Here is a 19,024-nt window from a genome sequence, read left to right as displayed (position 1 = left end):
GCTCTGATTCTAGTAGCTTTAATATTTAGCATTTGGGGTTCTGGGCAAGCCCATCAGGGCTAGTTTAAGAGTTATCAGACAGATGGCGCAAATTTACCTATTTTATGATCCCAGTAGGTTTGGAGAGGGAGAGAAAGAAATCCAACAGTAAGGGCCCTGGGTTCTGGGTGACAGAAGACAGAAGATACTCTGTTTAAATGACTGTGTAGTTTTTGGAAGGAGGATCTTTTCTTTCTGTCTTATGTAACTTTCTATAGTTATTATGTGTGGTTTGATTTTAAAATGCCCTTCCTGTCTCTCACTCTTCATTCCCTCTTGGAAAATTTCCTTTCAAGCAGGAAAACATTGCTTTAGAAAATTACTCTTTTAATAATGTCCTATCACCCAAAGCTGGAAGATGGATTAAAATCTAATCTTCTTCCCCTTTAACCTAGCTTGGGTATTTTAGATCTCACTCTCAGGGTAGACATATGTATATTTTTTCAAACTTTTGACTACATCTAATAGATAGGCCTTTAAATAGAACTCTTTAAAAATGTCCATTTTCATCCCAAGTTTGATATCAAAGTCAAAACTCTTTGCCATTTCTTCTGAAGACTCAAACTGTCTAACTTCCTAAATATTTCTCTGCTAGTCTTAGCCTGGGAACCTTAGTGTCCAGTGACCTATTTAGGCTGGAACAAAGAGGGCAGCTGGCAGGGAGTGTGAGGAGCCCCATGTTGTTCTCAGTCCCATAGGCAGCTGAATTGCTGACTTTCCCAACTTCTAATACTTCAAGCACACATCACATCGATCCCCCACTATCAGTCAAATGAGGAAGGAAAAGCTCACTGAAGAGAGAAGCAAGTTTCAGGAACCAACTACAGTCTCTGAGTTATGCCAGTGATGTGTCCCAGATACATTTTTTGTTTTCCAAACCTGCTACCTTTATTTCAGCGAACCCAATTGGTTCTCAAATTTCTCATTCATATTTAAATCCTGAAGTCTAGACTTCCAATATGGAGCTTATAAGTAACAGAGTACCATTTTTGTGAACCAAGTTTTTGATCACCTGTGACATAGGTAGAAATGATTGCAGGGCTTTTGAAATTCACAGGTAAAATCTAAAGGCTAAAATTAATGTGTAGTATGACTCTTCCTTCAGGAAACATTTTACCTGAGTTTCTAATAACTATCAAATCTGATTTAAATATTTCCGCCCTGTCAACCATATATAAGAAGAGATTCATACTGGCCATTTCTTCTAACTCTGGATTTTTCTGGCCCTAGAAATGGTAACAATAGTGGAATCACCAAAAGAAAATACCATGATTTAGATAATGCACAAACTGAATTCCTGTGAACTGTGGATTGTCATAAAGGAATAAAAGAAATACTTTTCTAGTACCATGATATAGGAAGATTTTTAATATAAGTTCCTGTGAACAAAGAGGGCATAAGAGTTATTTCCATTACTCCTTCAGGATTGCTTTACAATATTTGAAAGTCCTTTATTTTCACCTCTATGGAGTTTGTTTTATATCTCATGAGACCATTATTGAATAGAGAGAATATGACTGAATAAACCATCTGCAGGTGGAATCCACTGGAGCCAGCCGCAAGTGCAAAGCTTGCACAGGTGGGCTTGGTCTCTGCCAGTGTCACTGCCTATTGCCTTCCTCCGAGAGCTCCAGAAAGCATTTGAGAATTCAACCTGTGAGCCTAATCTTTATTATTGTGACCTTGATAGTCATCTACTTTTATTGTTACAGGCAATGAAAGCTTAGAAGAAAACTATGTCCAGGACAGTAAGATGGGGTTTGTCATCAATGCCATCTATGCCATGGCACATGGGCTGCAGAACATGCACCATGCCCTCTGCCCTGGCCACGTGGGCCTCTGCGATGCCATGAAACCCATCGATGGCAGAAAGCTCCTGGACTTCCTCATCAAGTCCTCCTTCATCGGCGTGTCTGGAGAGGAGGTGTGGTTTGATGAGAAAGGAGATGCTCCTGGAAGGTAAAGTAGTCTTTTCAGTAATGAATCTGAATAAATGTGTGAGCCTTCCTGAGCCAGACAGATGGCAACTATGGCTTCATCTGGTTCCATGGGTTCTGGGTGTCATAAGGATAGATACAACTAGGTAGCAAAAATATCTAGAGATAATATCAGGTGAAATGACCAAAGACCACACCACTTTTTAAAACATTGAAATACTTTTTTGTCAACACCCAGTACCCAGTATTCTACCGTGCCACCCCCTTACTCAGCTGTCACTTGACCCTTTTTCCAGAATGCTTGGAACCTCCCTGCAAGCCCAGGAGACTAAAGAAATTACACTTGGCCAGCAGAAACCTCTCAGACCTTGCCAGTATCAAGCCAGTATCTTTCTGATTCATTTACTATATGACATTCTGGTTATGAAATATTTTGAATATTACACCTGGTTAAAGAGCTCAGTATGTAAAGAGAACTGCATATGTGTCCCTTCTCCTCAGGCTAACTTATGTTTCTACTAACATATCTCTTGGAGCAAGAAAGGAAAGAACTTTCTTTTTGGGATTGAGTCCCTATGGCTCAAGAATTAATCAAACAAAAAGCAGATGAAATATAAACCGAGGTATATACATAAAATCCTCTCCAAGCCATTTGACATACAGTCTGCTCTGCAATACTTGATGCCACCAGTTAGCTCAAGTGTAATTGGTACATAGAAAATTCTGTTAGTTTCAAGAATAGTTGTGTTCAATTATACACAATTTCCTAGGAAAGGCATAATGAGAATGGCAGGAGAAGAATTGAAACCTCTAGGAGGAAGGAAAAAGGCCCTCAGATTGGCTGCCACACAGCAAGCCCAGGGTCTTACAGGCTCTGTCACCTTTCAGTGTATGATGTTCCAGACTTAGAGCTTTTTAGGAAATCATATGCTGTGTTCAAGTGGAACATCAAATCATTTAATCTTCATTGCTGTAGGGGGATCGTTGTCTTTCTTTTACAGATAATAAAACTGAGTATTGGAGTAACTAAGAAACTCACCCAGTGTCACACAGATTGCAAGCGGTGGAGGCAGCTGCTCTCACTCTGAGGCTTGTAATCTTTTGCCACATCACACTGCCTTTTAGCTAATCCTAAAATTAAAGCAACGTGGCTGGCAACCTTCTTGGGTTTTTTTTTTTTTTTTTTAGATAGACTCTTGCTCTGTTGCCCAGGCTGGAGTGCAGTGGCATGATCTCGGCTCACTGTGATTTCTGCCCCCGGGTTCAAGTGATTCTCCTGCCTCAGCCTCCCAAGTAGCTGAGACTACGGGTGTGTGCCACCATACCTGTTTTTTTTTGTTTTTTGGGGTTTTTTTTTTGTATTTTTAGTAGAGACGGGGTTTCACCATGTTGGCCAAGCTGGTCTCAAACTCCTGACCTCAAGTGATCCACCCACCTTGGCCTTCCAAAGTGCTGGGATTACAGGCATGAGCCACTGTGCCTGGCCCTCGTAACCTTCTTAATGTCATTTCAGAAGCACTGTAAGTGACTGTTTGACCCTAAATAATTCTCCATGTGTCTCTTTATGTCAGCTTGAAGTTCTGCACTTAGGGAGAACCTTGTGAGAGCTAACTGAATTCTCCCTGTTAAAATCCAGCAGCTCTAGAAGGATAAATGATATAAGTCATTGTCAGCAATTAAAATGATCAATTTATCAGATTTCTTACAAGCTGCTTGTTAGGTGGGAGCAGATTTTGATTAGAATGCAAGTGGAGTAGATGGAATGATTCACGAACTGGGCATGTGAAAAGCTTCGAGGAAATGGTACCAGGAGCAACAACTGAGTCTGAGATTCAGAGCATTGACCACTTGCCTCTGTAAACCCTCTTTCATCCTGTGTTCCACTGGATACTAGGCTCAATAAGGGGTCAGAATGAGAATGTAAACCTTCCTTCATGATTCTCAAAGATAACATACAATGTGCCTGGCACAGGGACAGATGCATTTTTGACACTTCATAAATTCAAGTTTACTCTTCTTACTCTTGACAAGTTATCTAAAACGTAGGTGCATAATTTTAGCTTGTTTCTTCTCCATCTTTAATTAAATATTCAAATCTCAATCTTTCTCCAGGGCCTTTTCTTGGGGATCATATCATTCTGCTTGCAATTGGTTGGCATAATCTGTTTTCAATTTCTGTTTTGAAAACCTCCCTGTACTTCCTCCTCCTGTCATCCATCGTTCATGCTTTTGGTCCCTTTTGTAATTATTTCAGTTAATCATCACACAATGTAAACTGACTGCATTAGGAGAATGTTGCAAGGGTGTGATTTATAACATAAAAATATTCCAAAATAAAGACTCACATGCCTGGAAGGGACCCTGGGGTCAAAAGAGAAGGGACCCTGGGGTCAAAAACAAAGGGACCCTGGGATCAAAAAAGAAGGGACCCTGGGGTCAAAAGAGAAGGTCAGTGTTCAGTAACACACACAGTACAAGGAAGGCTTTTTAAAAATTAAGTCAGTATTTTTCCCTTGATATTTTCAATAGTTTTTTTCCTGGCTTTGGGGACTTTTTTTTTTTTTTAAATGTGTTTTATACCAAAATATTGTGATTTTTTTTTGTTTCTAAATGCTAATGAAGTGTGAACTGATTTCTCTTATGAAAGAGCAAGTGAGGAAACTAAAATAAAAATCTTGGGAAACTGACTTAAGGGAAAAAGACATTCTAGAGCTAGCATTACAGCAAAGCCTTCTTTATGAGTATGTGAGAGGCTATAATAATGTAATCTGGAACAAAAACACAAAAATTCCTGGAAATGAAAAAGGAAATTACTCATATCAAACATTCACAACAGCACAAGAGGTCCTGTAGTTCTAATCAATTTAAAATGATAAGATATCAGAGGTGTAGATAGTGTCATTGATCACAAGATGAGTGTGAGCCATCAGCCCACAGTTAATTCCCACTTGGCTATCACTCAGAAAGATACTCTGAAGAACTTTCTGCTATGTCTCGGCAACCGGGGATAACAACTCTCTATTAGCCAAAATTCAGCACAGCAAAGAGATGAATAATGTGCTCTGGGTGTACCATTCTCCCTTCTCATTCTAGGTGTGTTTGTTTACCTGGCAAAGGAGAGCTTTCTTTATTTTGCCAGAGTGCCCTTTTCTTTTAGGGGACGACTATTTGTAGAAATTGCAAGAATCTGGATGTGGAGAAGCCATTAGCTACCCTGTGGGTGACAGAATGCATTTGCACATTAAGAACAGGCAGAAAAGCCAATCAACTTATATTTCTTGTCTAGATAAAATAAAATAAAATAACTAGGCCACATACAGCCAATAGGTTTCAGACGCCAACTCAGTTTGGTTGCCTGTAGCCTCCTGGAGTGCTAGGCTGAGAGGGATGGTGAGCATGAATCAGTTTGGAGAGAAAGAATTGCAGGATAGATTAGTTAGGGGCATGGGAGAGGGAAGAGGGATGAAGAGAGCTGATGAAGAAGAGTATGTGTTGATTAATAGCCATTTCTTTCAGTCAAGCACAGAGCATAAGGCCGTGACTCATCTTCTAGTCCAAGAGGATGAAGACTCTGCATAGGTACTGCAGAAAAGAATCCCACTTTGCAGAACTCATAAAGGCCAGCCAAGAATGCAGCTTTGGGAAAATGCAACATTAATTATAGAGTGAATAGCAACATGGAAAGAAGATGTAAGAATGCCAGCGTTTCCCATGACTGAGATATAAATGGTTATTCCAGTGCAAAGTTGTTCTCTAGTATTTGTATAGTAATGAAAATAACCAGAGTATTTTAGGGCACTAATAGTAATAGAAATATGAATAAAATCATGCTATTGCCTTACAGATTGACTTTGTTCATTTGGGATGCTATAACAAAATATCATAAACTGTGTGGTTCATAAATAACAGAAATGTATTGCTCACAGTCCTGGAGGCTGGAAAGTCCAAGACCAAGGCACTAACAGATTTGGTGTCTAGTGAGGCCCTGCTTTCTGGTTCACAGATGTTGCCTTCTAATTGTGCCCTTGTGTGGTGGAAGGGGCAAGAAAGCTTTTTAAGGCTGCTTTGCTAATTTCATTCATGAGGACTTTGTCTTCATGGCCTAATCACCTCCTGAAGGCCCTTCCTCCTAATACCATCACCTTGGGGGTTAGATTTTCAACATATGAGTGGAAGGGGGTGAACATCAGTATTTCGACCATAGGACATATGCATTTGTCCCAATTACAAAGCAGTTTTTTACATGCCTATCTTAATAAATCCCTACAAGAACCACATGAGGTTTAAAGAGTTTAGTGGCATTCCTAAGTAGTATAATCTACTGTTAAAATGTTAGAAAAGAGACCAACTTGCACATTCTGATGTTAGATCTTTTGTTCTTTAGATTGCACTGGAGAATGTCCTATACCATATACATATATGGTGTGTGGTCTACAACATGATGTTTTGATATAATATAGGTATATAGTGAAATGATTATTATAGTGAAGTGTTCTAAATGTAGGTTTTGCCATTGTACAGTGTTCCGGCAATTCAAATTACGGTTTCAAAAATATTTATCCTAATCAGGGAAGAGATTAGTTTAAATGTCAATGCACAAGACATTAAACCCTCAACATCCTACTAATTAAAGATGCCTTTCTCAGATTTCTTGCTCTATTAGCACCTTAAAAAGGTTCCAGACTTAATACAAAACTCACCCTTTTTAATACAGTGTAATGAAAATGACAACTGAATGTGAAAAACAAATTTGGATTAAAGTAATCAAATAAAAAATTAATTTTCTTATTGATGGTTACTTATTCAAAGAATAACTTAGTAAATAATAATTTGAAGGACATGATCAACTCAGCAAACACAGGATTTTTTTTGGAGGATAAGGAGAGAGAAAAGTACAAGAGTAATTTATTTTTTAGTGAATATGCATGATACACAGAGATTGAAGATTGGAATATACACATTTCGGATGATCAGAGGAAACATAAGAAATAAACTAAAATAGGCCAGATGTGCTGGCTCAGCACTTTGGGAGGCCAAGGAGTGCAGATCACGAGGTCAGGAAACAGACCATCCTGGCCAACATGGTGAAACCCGTCTCTACTAAAAATATAAAATTAGCTGGGCGTGGTGGCATGTGCCTGTAGTTCTTTTTTGTTGTTGTTGTTAAAAGTGAATGCAATTTTATTTCCTCTTTTTTTAAAAAAAAATATATATATTATTGCATTTTAGGTTCTGGGGCACAGGTAAAGAACATGCAGGATTTTTGCATAGGTACATACATGGCTATGTGGTTTGCTGCCTCTTCCCATCACCTATATCTGGCATTTCTCCCCATGTTATCCCTCCCCAACTCCCTACCCCTAACTGTCTGTCTCCTAGATCCCCCCCGCCACAGACTTCAGTGTGTGATGCTCCCCTCCCTGTGTCCACGTGTTCACATTGTTCAACACCCGCCTATGAGAGAGAACATACGGTGTTTGATTTTCTGTTTTTGTGTCGGTTTGCTGAGAATGATGGTTTCTAGGTTCATCCACGTCCCTACAAAGGACACAAACTCATTGTTTTTTATGGCCGCATAGTATTCCATGGTGTATATTTGCCACATTTTCCCTGTCCAGTCTATCATTGATGGGCATTTGGGTTGGTTCCAAGTCTTTGCTATTGTAAACTGTGCTGCAATGAACATTCATGTGCATGTGTCCTTATAATAGAACGATTTATAATCCTTTGGATATATACCCAGTAATGGGATTGCTGGGTCAAATGGAATTTCTATTTCTAGGTCCTTGAGGAATCACCACACTGTCTTCCACAATGGTTGAAATAATTTAAACTCCCACCAACAGTGTAAAAGTGTTCCTATTTCTCCACATCCTCTCCAGCATCTTTTGTCTCCAGATGTTTTAATGATCGCCATTCTAACTGGTGTGAGATGGTATCTCAATGTAGTTTTGATTTGCATTTCTCTAATGACCAGTGATGATGAGCATTTTTTCATATGTTTGTTGGCCTCATGTATGTCTTCTTTTGCAAAGTATCTGTTCATATCCTTTGCCCACTTTTGAATGGGTTTGTTTGCTTTTTTTCTTGTAATTCTGTTTTAGTTCTTTGTAGATTCTGGATATTAGCCCTTTGTCAGATGGGTAGATTGTAAAAATTTTTTCCCATACTGTTGGTTACTGGTTCACTCTAATGACTGTTTATTTTGCTGTGCAGAAGAAACAAGCAATGGGGAAAGGATTCCCTGTTTAATAAATGATGTTGGGAAAACTGGCTAGCCATATGCAGAAAGCAGAAACTGGACCCCTTCCTGACACCTTACACTAAAATTAACTCCAGGTGGATAAAATACTTAAACATAAGACCTAACACCAAAAAATCCTAGAATAAAACCTGGGCAAAACCATTCAGGAAGTAGGCATAGGCAAGGACTTCATGACTAAAACATCAAAAGCATTGGTAACAAAAGCCAAAATAGACAAATGGGATCTAATTAAGTGCCTGTAGTTCTAGCTACTCCAGAGGCTGAGGCAGGAGAATTGCTTGAACCCGGGAGGCAGAGGTTCCAGTGAGCTGAGAACAGCTCCACTGCACTCCAGCCTGGCAACAGAGCAAGACAGACAGAAAGAGAGAGAGAGAGAGAGAGAGATAGGGAGAGAGAGAGGGAGGGAAGGAAGGAAATAAAGTAAAATATTGTCAGTAGCTGAATTTAACATGATTCTAGCTTTTCTCTTCATTCTATTATTATCTACTTACCAACTTTCTGTTTTCTACATTAGGTGTATATTCTGTAAGACCTGCATGTTGTGTTCTTTGTAGGTATGATATCATGAATCTGCAGTACACTGAAGCTAATCGCTATGACTATGTGCATGTTGGAACCTGGCATGAAGGAGTACTGAACATTGATGATTACAAAATCCAGATGAACAAGAGTGGAATGGTGCGATCTGTGTGCAGTGAGCCTTGCTTAAAGGGCCAGATTAAGGTAAGCCAAAAATGCATTCATGCGTGGTATCTGTGAGGAGGTCATCTGCCTGGACATTAGTAAAGAACAACACAGACACTTTTAAAAACAACACCGTCCAGAAAGGGTGTGCCAGGCTTACGATTTTGGCTGTGTTTAGCTAAAACTGAAAAGACAAAGATTAGGAAATAGAGTAGGTAAACTCTTAGAACATTTGCGTAGTCTTTACTTGAATCACAGTGATGGGCTGGAATCTTTAATACAATCTATGCAGGAAAGGGATGAGTAATCAAATTTTAAAACTTGAAAACAGAAGTAAATGTGAAAACCAAAGCCAGTAATAGTGCTTAGTTATAGTTCTAGCTATTGTCAAAGAAAGAAGCTGAACAACGCTAAATAAGCAAATAACTAAAATACCAGAAGTTGAAATAAGGTACCGCAGACTGCTTATCATTTCCTTTTCTCTACCAAGTCCTTTGATTCTTCTGAAACTGGCATGTTTTTCTACACAAGACAGAGTCCCCACTTTCTTACTATTTTCTGGAGCTATTTGGAGGGTGGGGTAGGGCAAGTGATTAACTATGACATCACTATATATAGAAAATGACAATAAACAAGCATCAGATCCTTGGATGTGCTAGAGAGGCTTCTCGATGAGGGAGGCATGGAGGCAACACTCTCCGTATCCCAGGCTATTTAAAACCAAACTGGGTGATGCACTAGGAAACGGAGCATAGAGGAGGGATTGTGAATGGCAGGGTATGGATTAGATGACCTAATAGGTCTTTTCCATCCCTAATTTTCTGTGATTCATCTTGAGGCACAGACAGGCTGTCACATAAATGTCTCACAGCACAGCTGGACCTGGGGTAGATCAGGCATGAGGCTCTGGCTCCTGCCATGCTGATGTGCCACCATGCCATTCTTTGCTTGGGAGCTGCAAAACCACCCATGCAGGAGAGGTGGTCTGAAAAGCTCACTGAACGGTCCCCAGGGCAAGAATCTAGTCATATAATGCTAAGTTTTAGACAGAGGCTGGACAAGCCTTATCTCAGCCCACTAAAGGAAATGCAGGATCTGCAACCTGTAACATCTTTTGGCAGCTGAGAAGAGCTATCCTGGTGGACTCAAATTCTCAGACACTCCAGCTGCCTGGACAAAGAAACAAACTTCTGAGGTGAATCATCCTGGTTTTAAGTATCTTGTGCCTTCTCTGCAGAAGCTATATTAAAAATATTTAGTAGTTGTTATGACAACCAGTCAATCAGCATAGACTCCATTCTCATGCTATTACAGGGTACTGGAGGCCTCCTGCCCTATGGTAAATCTTTGAGTTGGTGGATCATGGGAAGATTTGGTCGATGTGTCCTACATGACTGGGTGACTGGGGTTGTGTGGGGCATTCAGGAGACACGGAGACACTGCTAGCTTCCAATCAATGCAGAATTATTTCAGTAGTCTACTAATATATAAAAGTAGTATGTATAGGTTCATTCCTGTCTAGGTGGAATATTTCCACATGAGGTTGCTGATGATTTAAGTTATGATCTCGGAAATCCAGAGGCCCCAAATTTCTCCTTGCCTGTTGTTGTGAGATGCCAGATCAAGGCATTCTGGTTGCATCATCTTTTCTGGATCGTGGGAAACAACAGGGTATCTGTGGACTGAAGTCATAAGGTGGGGAGAAGAGAGAAGCCCTGAACTACACTTCTGCCACCCAAAGGATGCCATATGTTGGCTCAGGCTGCCTCTCTAGTGTGGGTGTAGCATTGAGTCTATTGTGCAGACAATTACTGGGAAAAGGTTTTTGAAACTACAAAGTTCAGTTTTACAGGGCATGTGGAAAACATGAAACCTGGCAGGAAAAAACAAATTGTTGCAAGTATTCACTGTCCTCAAGCTCTCTTTCACAATTGTTGTTACTCTGACTGCCAGGGGGCTGTGAATGGGTGCTCACGTACCATGTGTGTTCCCCTTTACACCTTCTAGGAGGGCAGTCTTTGTTCTTCCCAGTTCGGGGCCAGGCTGTCCGCCTATGTCCCTGCACCTAGACACTGAACTATTTCTGGCATGATGTTTGTGCTATCCCATGCAGTGTTATCGAAGGAGATCTCAGAAGTTGTTGCTGAGCCATTACAGAGCATTCACTATAAATGCAAAGCTCTTGGGGGCCAATTTTAGAAATATGGTATACCCTGCAGAAGGGAAATATATGTGTTCTCAATAGCAACCTGGAGGGGAGGTGAGGGGAGTTGTTTGTTTTGTTCCTCATAAGCACCTTGGGAGATATGGAAACAAATACAGTTTGAGTCCCATTGACCAAATAATTGCACATTCTAACATCACTAATTTGCCACCTACCAGGCCCAGGATGCATACAGCCAGATCAGTAGCCACTGTGAAGGAATCAGAGAGACAGGCAGCTTACAAGCTGACTGTAGGACATGCACTTGTATTAACTGGGAAATATAACCTTTAGGAAAGGGTTACTTATTTTAAATATCAAATATCATTTAAACTGCTAAAATAATAATTGTGTATCTTTTCTGATAACCCATAGAACTTTCTTATGATCATTTCCTTTGAAGTAGTCAAAAACCCAGTGTTCTTTTGTTATTGATTTTTAGAATATTTTTAGAAATACAAATATAGCTTATAAATATAATATCTTATGGAGGAAGAGAATAATTTTGGTCAAACCACAAACACAGGTAAATAAAATAATACTTTTTATTGTTGTGTATTACCTTAGGGTCCAGTCAGGAAAAATAAAGATCCCATGGCAGATGGTTTAAAAGGGGAAATTTAAGAGGAGAAAATGGTTACAAAAGTAAAATGGGGTACTGAGGCAACTCAAAGATGACCAACAGCAGCATCTATTCCCACTCCAGAGGTAGAGGGACCCAGGGAAAACTCACAGCTACTACCTCTGAGCTGTCCCTGAAGTGGGAGAGTGAGGGCAACGTGGCTTTTCTCTTCTCTTCCTCTTCTGCCTCCCATTAGTTCCTCCTATTTTACCAAATCCATCCGGAAGACAGCTGGCAAGAGATCCTGGAAAATGTAGCTCACAAGTATCTTAGCTCTGGTTCCCTTGAACCCTACCAACTATGTAAGGCTTAATTGCTAATGCTTTCATGGAAGATTCAATCCTAGAGAAACAAGAATGAGGGGGAAAGGGAAGTGAGATATGGTAGGATGGGGGAAAGCAACACAAAACAATGTGACACATTATTGAGCAGGAGATTGCTTCACTGAGGATAACTAGCCATGTGGCCTCAAGAGGTCACTGCACAGGCTATTCAGACTATTGGAGGAAGGACGGGAGAGGAATGAATGTGTTCCCTTCATCCTATTTTCTGCTTCCTGTGGCCAAAGTTTATGCTCACAGGAAGTTACATCACCTGATCCCTAAAGGCAGCTCTAAGGAAGCCAGAACCCATACCTGGTAATAGCGCTTCTTCAGATTCTGGAAGCAGTGTAAGGAGTGACAGCCTACGTGGGTCTCCTATGGTCTGGTCTGGGCTACTGCTATGATGAGTCCAACAGGGGCAGTTCTGGAGCCCAGAGCCCACTCTAAGGGAGGGAGACAGCTGGAGATGACAGAAGATGAAGGAGCAGTGGTAGAGGCTACAGTGACAGTCATAACAGCAACATCTAGAACTCTCCAAGTGCTGAGAGCCAAGGGCCCAAGACACAAGTGCAGCCAAAGAGAGTCTGCGGCAGCACATAAAATCTGAGCAATGTTATGCAAGCAAACATCAGGGGCCTGGTGTGTGCGCTGGTCTCACATACAGAACCCACTGCTGTTTTCCTTGCTATAGTAAAGGACAGGAAAGGGGTAGGAAGGGGAGGAAAGGTAAAGGAAAAGAAAGTTCTGGAAAAGAAAAGGGAGATAATGGGGATCAGGGACTAACATTGGTTAATATGTTCTTAGGCAAGTACAATTGATACTTTACAGACATCACTTCAATTACTCTTTGAAACGACCCTTTTCAAACAGGTATCATCATCCCCCCGTTTTATAGATGAGGGTTGGACACCCAGAGGGATTGAGTCACTTGCCCCTAAGCTCTCAGCTAGAAAGTGCCAACGCTGGGCTTGGAGCCAACTCAAAGCTGTTATCATCCCACGGACACATGTTTTTCAACTATCTTTCATTATGTGAACTGGCACATTTCCTACAAATGCATATTTCAATTTCTAAGCCTTATTTTTTCAATAGCTCACAACAGAATCATAAGTAATGATCCACTTTTAAAATGCTGAGGGAACAGAAACTAGAATTCAGGAAACAATATTTGTGAAGGAGGCTGGAAGAGTTTAACAGGGACCGAGACATCGGCACAGAAGTGAGGGAAAGGATACTGAAGATTGATTTCACTGGCCTCCTGTTCTTTCTTCCCCTCTCTCCTCTCCCTGCTCTCTTCTGCTTTATTTTTCCCTTAAGTTTGTGTCTGAATTCTTTTCTCCAAGATGTTGGTTTGGGTTGAGAGGCTGGGGTAAGAGAGTGGAGAACCAGTACTTCCTCCTATCATCACCCAGCCGATTTATGACAGGATTCTGAAGATGTTGGGTGAATGTGGCATACATCATAGATGTTTCTCCTCATTTACACATGCCCTATTGTTGTATCGTAAAGTGCCACCTTGTTTATATAGAACAAAGTCCACTTACATATATCTTATACACGGTATACTTTATTTTTATTTTTTATTATACTTTAAGTTCTGGGGTACCTGTGCAGAACAGGCAGGTTTGTTACAAAGGTATACATGTGCCATGGTGGTTAACTGTTTCATTTATGAGACAAGACATTTCATCTGATTTGTTGGAATTATCTACTGGAGAAATAAAATTTCAGTTTTAAAAGGCATTAGAAATGTGCTTTTAAGAAAAAAAGACTGTTTAAACCTCTAGAGTGCTCCTTGCTCAATTTCAGCTTCTTATATGACTCTGAGTTTTCCATGGATGAGCAAAAAGGCCAAAGAATGGATTCACTGAGTATCAAAGCAAAGGGAACATGATCATTCTCATTATGACCTAAGATACCCTTAAAAATGGATGGAACAAAGAGAGTCCACTAAGAAATCATTTATATTTGACTGAAATTGGAGCGTTAAGTATGCCTAGGTTTGTGTCATGAGCGTTATTAAATAATGCTGCTACAGGACTTTGTATCTAGCTTTTCCTTTTAGTAGATATAGCTACTTGAGAGAAATTACCAGTGGAGATAACTTATAATTTCTAAAAATATCCTTCTTTAAAAAAACACAGTTGATCATATTAATTTTCAACATTGACACATTTCAACATAGGCCATTGACTAAAAAGCAGCCAAGCTGTGTTTGGTCATGTCCCTTCAAGCCTCTACAGAGACTGGGGTTAGGGTCTCAGATTCCAGAGCATTTGTCATCATCAGCAACCTAATATCCTTCCTTCGCTCCCTTACTGTAACATCATTTCTCCCTTTCTCTGTACGTTTCCCTTCTGTTCAAAGTGCTCTCTATATTCACAGTTGTTCATTTAGCCTTAGCTTCCGCATTACTGGGTAAAAGATGCTGTCTATCTGGAAGCTTGGATTCTTGACCACAACTGTCAAGCAATTAGTACAATGCTACTTTTCCTGATAGTAAAAAAAGGAATGTGATAAGGTGAAAGTTTATACTCTAGAACGTAATATAAAATCTATGTGTATGTGTTTATGTATGTGTATGTATGTATACATGTGTGTGGGTATACTATGAATATATTTCTACTATGTGTAACCAGTTCTTCCTGTTGCTTTATGCAGAAATAACTACATAAAATCGATGTGTTCTCAGCTATTTAAACAGATGATGTCCTCAGGGAGAAAAACAACTTTAATAATGTGATAGACAAAACTTGTATTCTATGGAAATCAGCTAGATGAACTTTGAAAAGCTTTATCATTCCACTTACTTTGCAGTGATGGAAACATTGCAACATGTTTGTCAAAATATAAAATAACAAAACTATGCTATAACACCATTTCTTGATAAGATCTACCACTCGAATAGATATTTTCCCTCTGATCTCATGGGCAGTGATTGGAAGGTTGAGGGAATGGGAGCCAAAAGAGGCAGGGGAAAAAGAGGTTGGGAAGAGGATGGATGATGCCTCTGCTTCCACCTTTCCTGCTCTCACATGGAATCCAAGTAGCTCATCTGCTGATTTACTTCTAGGTCACATTGTAAATCATGCTGGATTGATGATTTTATACTCAATTTTTCCCTCTGCAATTACTCCAAGTTCAGAGTTCAAGTATGTCACATTGTGGCTGTATTTTCTTTTACCTCTAGCTATTTATTTTTGTTTTTAAAGTATAGGCCATATACTCTAGAAATCGTTTCTTTTTCCTCCAGTGAATGTGCTTCAAAATTGCTTGTATGCATTTGCTTTCCTCCACGGTAGTACGGGGAGGAATTTTGCCTTCAATGTGATAGCAAGAGAATTGTTTAGACAGAAATCTACCTCAAGCAAATTGTCCTATTCTGCAAACAATCATCACTTTCTGATTACTACCTGCTTGGCAGTGACATACCATAACCCTGTCCCCATGACCCTGTCCAGCCAGCCCCAGCTGGCTATACCTTAATGAGATTATTCTTTTTCCTTTAACTATTTCATGCCTACTAACATGGATTATCTTTTAACACTTTTCACCTTTACTCAGTGTTTTTATTCTTGTTCAACTGTGTCTTATAATTTTGATCAGGTTAATAAACACCTCTCTTTTGTTCTCATTTTGAAACATAAAAGAAAACATTAAAGAATATCACAATAATTACTCATGTATCCACCAATCCCATTCAAGAATTATAAATCTTTTACCATGTCATGCCTCTCTTTGTCTGTCTCTCTTTCTCCCTCTTCTTCTCTCTATTTTTTGGGAACCATTTAAAAAGTACAAATATCATCCAATTTTATACCTTAATACTTCAACTTACATCTTCTGAGAACAAGGACAATTCTCATATAATCATCAAACTGGCTAAGAAAGTTATCAATAACATCTTCAGCCATAACTGTCACTTCCACCCCAGCTTTCCCTCTTTCTGAATCAAAACAAACTAACCATCTAAATTACATATTTAAGGTATCCGTTTTGGCATCCAGTAAAACAATGATTCAGTTCCTCCACTGTGTAATATCTTCCCAATTCCACTGCAAAATGGCAGGTTCTGGGTACAAATTGCCAACAGGCATATAAAAAAATCCTATACCTGAGAAGCCTACAATTATGTAATGATGAGATCTGCCTGTGCTATTAAAATTTTGAAAAAGAATTGAAGCCAAAACATTGTCTTTAGTGTCTTATTGTGAATGTAATAAAAAATGAAATTGCTATAGTATCTTTGAATGAGGAGGAAACTTTTCAAACACAGGTCAGAGTGAAAAATTCCATGGAAGTATCATTAATTTATCCACACCCACTCTGAGTAATGGCCTACACCTTCACCTCTCCCACTCTGACCTCTATCTGTGCTGTTCTCTTGGTCACTGAACTTTTCTGTTATTACCTCAGATCCAGCCTCTTTATCACTTTCAGGAACAGATCCCCACAGAGACTGTTGTGAATCATGGGGTATTGGGCAGAACAGGGGACACAGCAAGGCTGACATGTCTTTGGTGGCAGTGACATAAGTGGGGAGCATTTAACTTTTTAAGTAGACATTTATTGAAGTATAATGTACACACAGAAAAGTAGTGGATGACGGTACAAGTATGAATATGCAGGGTACTCATCCTGCCTCGCCTTGCTCTGCTGTTCCCTCTGCCTAAAACAGTCTTTCACCAGATACCTTCAGGTTTACACCCTTCTCCTCCCTCAAGATTTTACTGAAATGGCAACATCTTAGTGAGACTTTACTTGACCACCAGATGCAAAATGGCAACCCTCTACTTCAGGTGCCTTCCTATCAGGACTAGGACCAGAGTGAGGCAGGCACTTATGGCACAGGCTTCGAGGAGGCGGTCACTCTCAAGGTCCTGCAAGCTTAGACGAGGACTCCCACGTCCCTGGGGGAGAAAGTCTCTTTCAACTTGCTCCCTAGACATTCCCCTTGCCTCATCTTGGTTTCTGTCCTGTGACCTATTGCTCTTTCTTGCTTTAGTTTTTTCCAAAACCCTTTTTCCTAGCATGACAGCTCCTCAAAGGTGGCAATATTATCTGTTTTATTTGCTGATTATTTTGAGCCTTGATACGGTGCCTGGCACATTGTATGTAGGCTAGGCAATCAAATGCGTATTTCAAATAAATGAATGAATGGATGAACGAGTCAATGAATGACTGAATAAATATGCTCTGCATAGGCATTTTTATTCATACATAATAATGGTACCTATTTATGGGGTACACATGATATTTTAATACATACATATAATGTGTAATGAAATCTGGGTAAGTGGGATATCCATCACCTCAAACATGTATCATTTCTTTGTGTTGGGAACATTCCAAATCTTCTCTTCTAGCTATTTTGAAATATAAAATAAATTCTTAACTATAGTCCCCCTATTGTGCTGTCAAACACTAGCATTTATTTGTTCTGTCTAACTGTATTTTTATACCCATTAACCAGTCTCTCTTCATTCATCCCTCCCCTTTCCCCTTCCCAGCCTCAGGTAATCAGCATTCTATTCTCTGCCACCATGAGACCAACTTTTAAAACTCCCATATATGAGCATGAACATGCGATATATTCCTTTCTGTGCTTTGCTTATTTCATTTAACATGATGTCCTCCAGGTTCATTCATGTTTCTGCAAATGACAGGATTTTATATACTTATTGGCCATTTGTATATCTTCTTTTGAATATGCCTATTTAGGTTCTTTGCCCATTTTAAAATCAGGTTGTTTTCTTGCTCTCAAGTTGTTTGAGTTCTTTACATTCTGGTTATTAATCTGTTGCTGGATAGATAGTTTACAAGTATTTTTGCCTATTCTGTAGCTACTCTCTTCACTCTGTTAATTGTTTCTTTTGCTGTGAAGGAGCTTTTTAGCTTGATATAATCTTATTTGTCTGTTTTTGCTTTTGTTGCCTGTGTTTTTGAGGTCTTATCCAGAAAATCTTTGTCCAGACCAATGTCTTAACGTTTTCCCACAATGTTTTTCTCTAGTAATTTCATAGTTTCAGCTCTGACATTTAGGTCTCTAATTCGTTATGATTTACTTTTGTATATGGTGAGAAATAGGAATCTATTTTTTTCTTCTGCATATGAATATCCATATTTTCCCAGCACCATTTTATTAGAGACTGTCTTTTCCCCAATGTATTTTCTTGGAGTCTTTGTAGAAAATGAGATGGCTGCAAATATGTGAACTTATTTCTGGATTCTCTCTTCTGTTCCATTGGTCTATGTGTCTGTTTTTATGCCATAATCATGCTGCTTTAATTAACTACCTGCGTAGTATATTTTGAAGTTAGATAGTCTGATGCCTCCAGCATTGTTCTTTTGCTCAGTATTGTTTGGCTATTTGGGTTCTTTTATGGTTCCATGAGAGTTTTAGAATTTTGTTCTATCTTTGTTTTTTACTTTTGTTTTAGCTTCCCAGAGGATATAAAGTTTTCTACATGGATAAGTTGCATGCCACTGAGATTTGGTGTAGGAATGATCCAGCCACCCAATTAGAGAGCTAGTACCAGACAGCAAGTTTTTCAGCCCATGGCCCCCATGGTAGTAGTCTCCATTGTCTGTTGTTGCCATCTTCATGTTCACGTTTACCCGGTGTGCAGCTCCTGCATATAAATGAGAACTTGTAGTATTTGGCTTCCTATTCCTGGATTAATTTGCTTAGGATGATGGCCTCCAGCTGCATCTGTGTTGCTGCAAAGGACATGATTTTTCTTTTTTATGGCTGTGTAGTATTTTATGGTATATATGTACCACACTTTTCTTTATCCAGTCCACCACTGATGAGCATCTAGCTTGATTCTCTGTTTTTGCTATTGTGAATAGTGCCGTGATGAACACATAAATATACGTGTCTTCTGTGGAGGTTGTTATTGATATTTTGATAAGGATTGCATTGAATCTGTAGATCACTTTGGGTAGTAT

The 19,024-nt window shown here is 39.5% G+C and overlaps 1 protein-coding gene across 6 annotated transcripts in view; it reads left to right on the top strand.

Moving 5' to 3' along the window:
* The window catches only part of GRM1 (glutamate metabotropic receptor 1), a 419,903-nt gene that overhangs the window by 333,054 nt on the left and 67,825 nt on the right, over positions 1-19,024 (top strand). For all 6 annotated transcript variants that reach the window (XM_021669747.2, XM_012452783.3, XM_064360591.1 and 3 more), the window contains 2 exons: positions 1,752-1,998; positions 8,796-8,964. In XM_021669747.2, the coding sequence (XP_021525422.1) occupies positions 1,752-1,998; positions 8,796-8,964 (416 nt within the window). The remainder of the gene's footprint in view (positions 1-1,751; positions 1,999-8,795; positions 8,965-19,024) is intronic.

Source organism: Aotus nancymaae, unplaced genomic scaffold (genome assembly GCF_030222135.1).
Source record: "Aotus nancymaae isolate 86718 unplaced genomic scaffold, 86718_ANA_hifiasm-v0.15.2.pri h1tg000040l, whole genome shotgun sequence".
NCBI classification, from domain to species: Eukaryota; Metazoa; Chordata; class Mammalia; order Primates; family Aotidae; genus Aotus; species Aotus nancymaae.
This window is presented reverse-complemented; position numbering and strand designations above follow the sequence as displayed.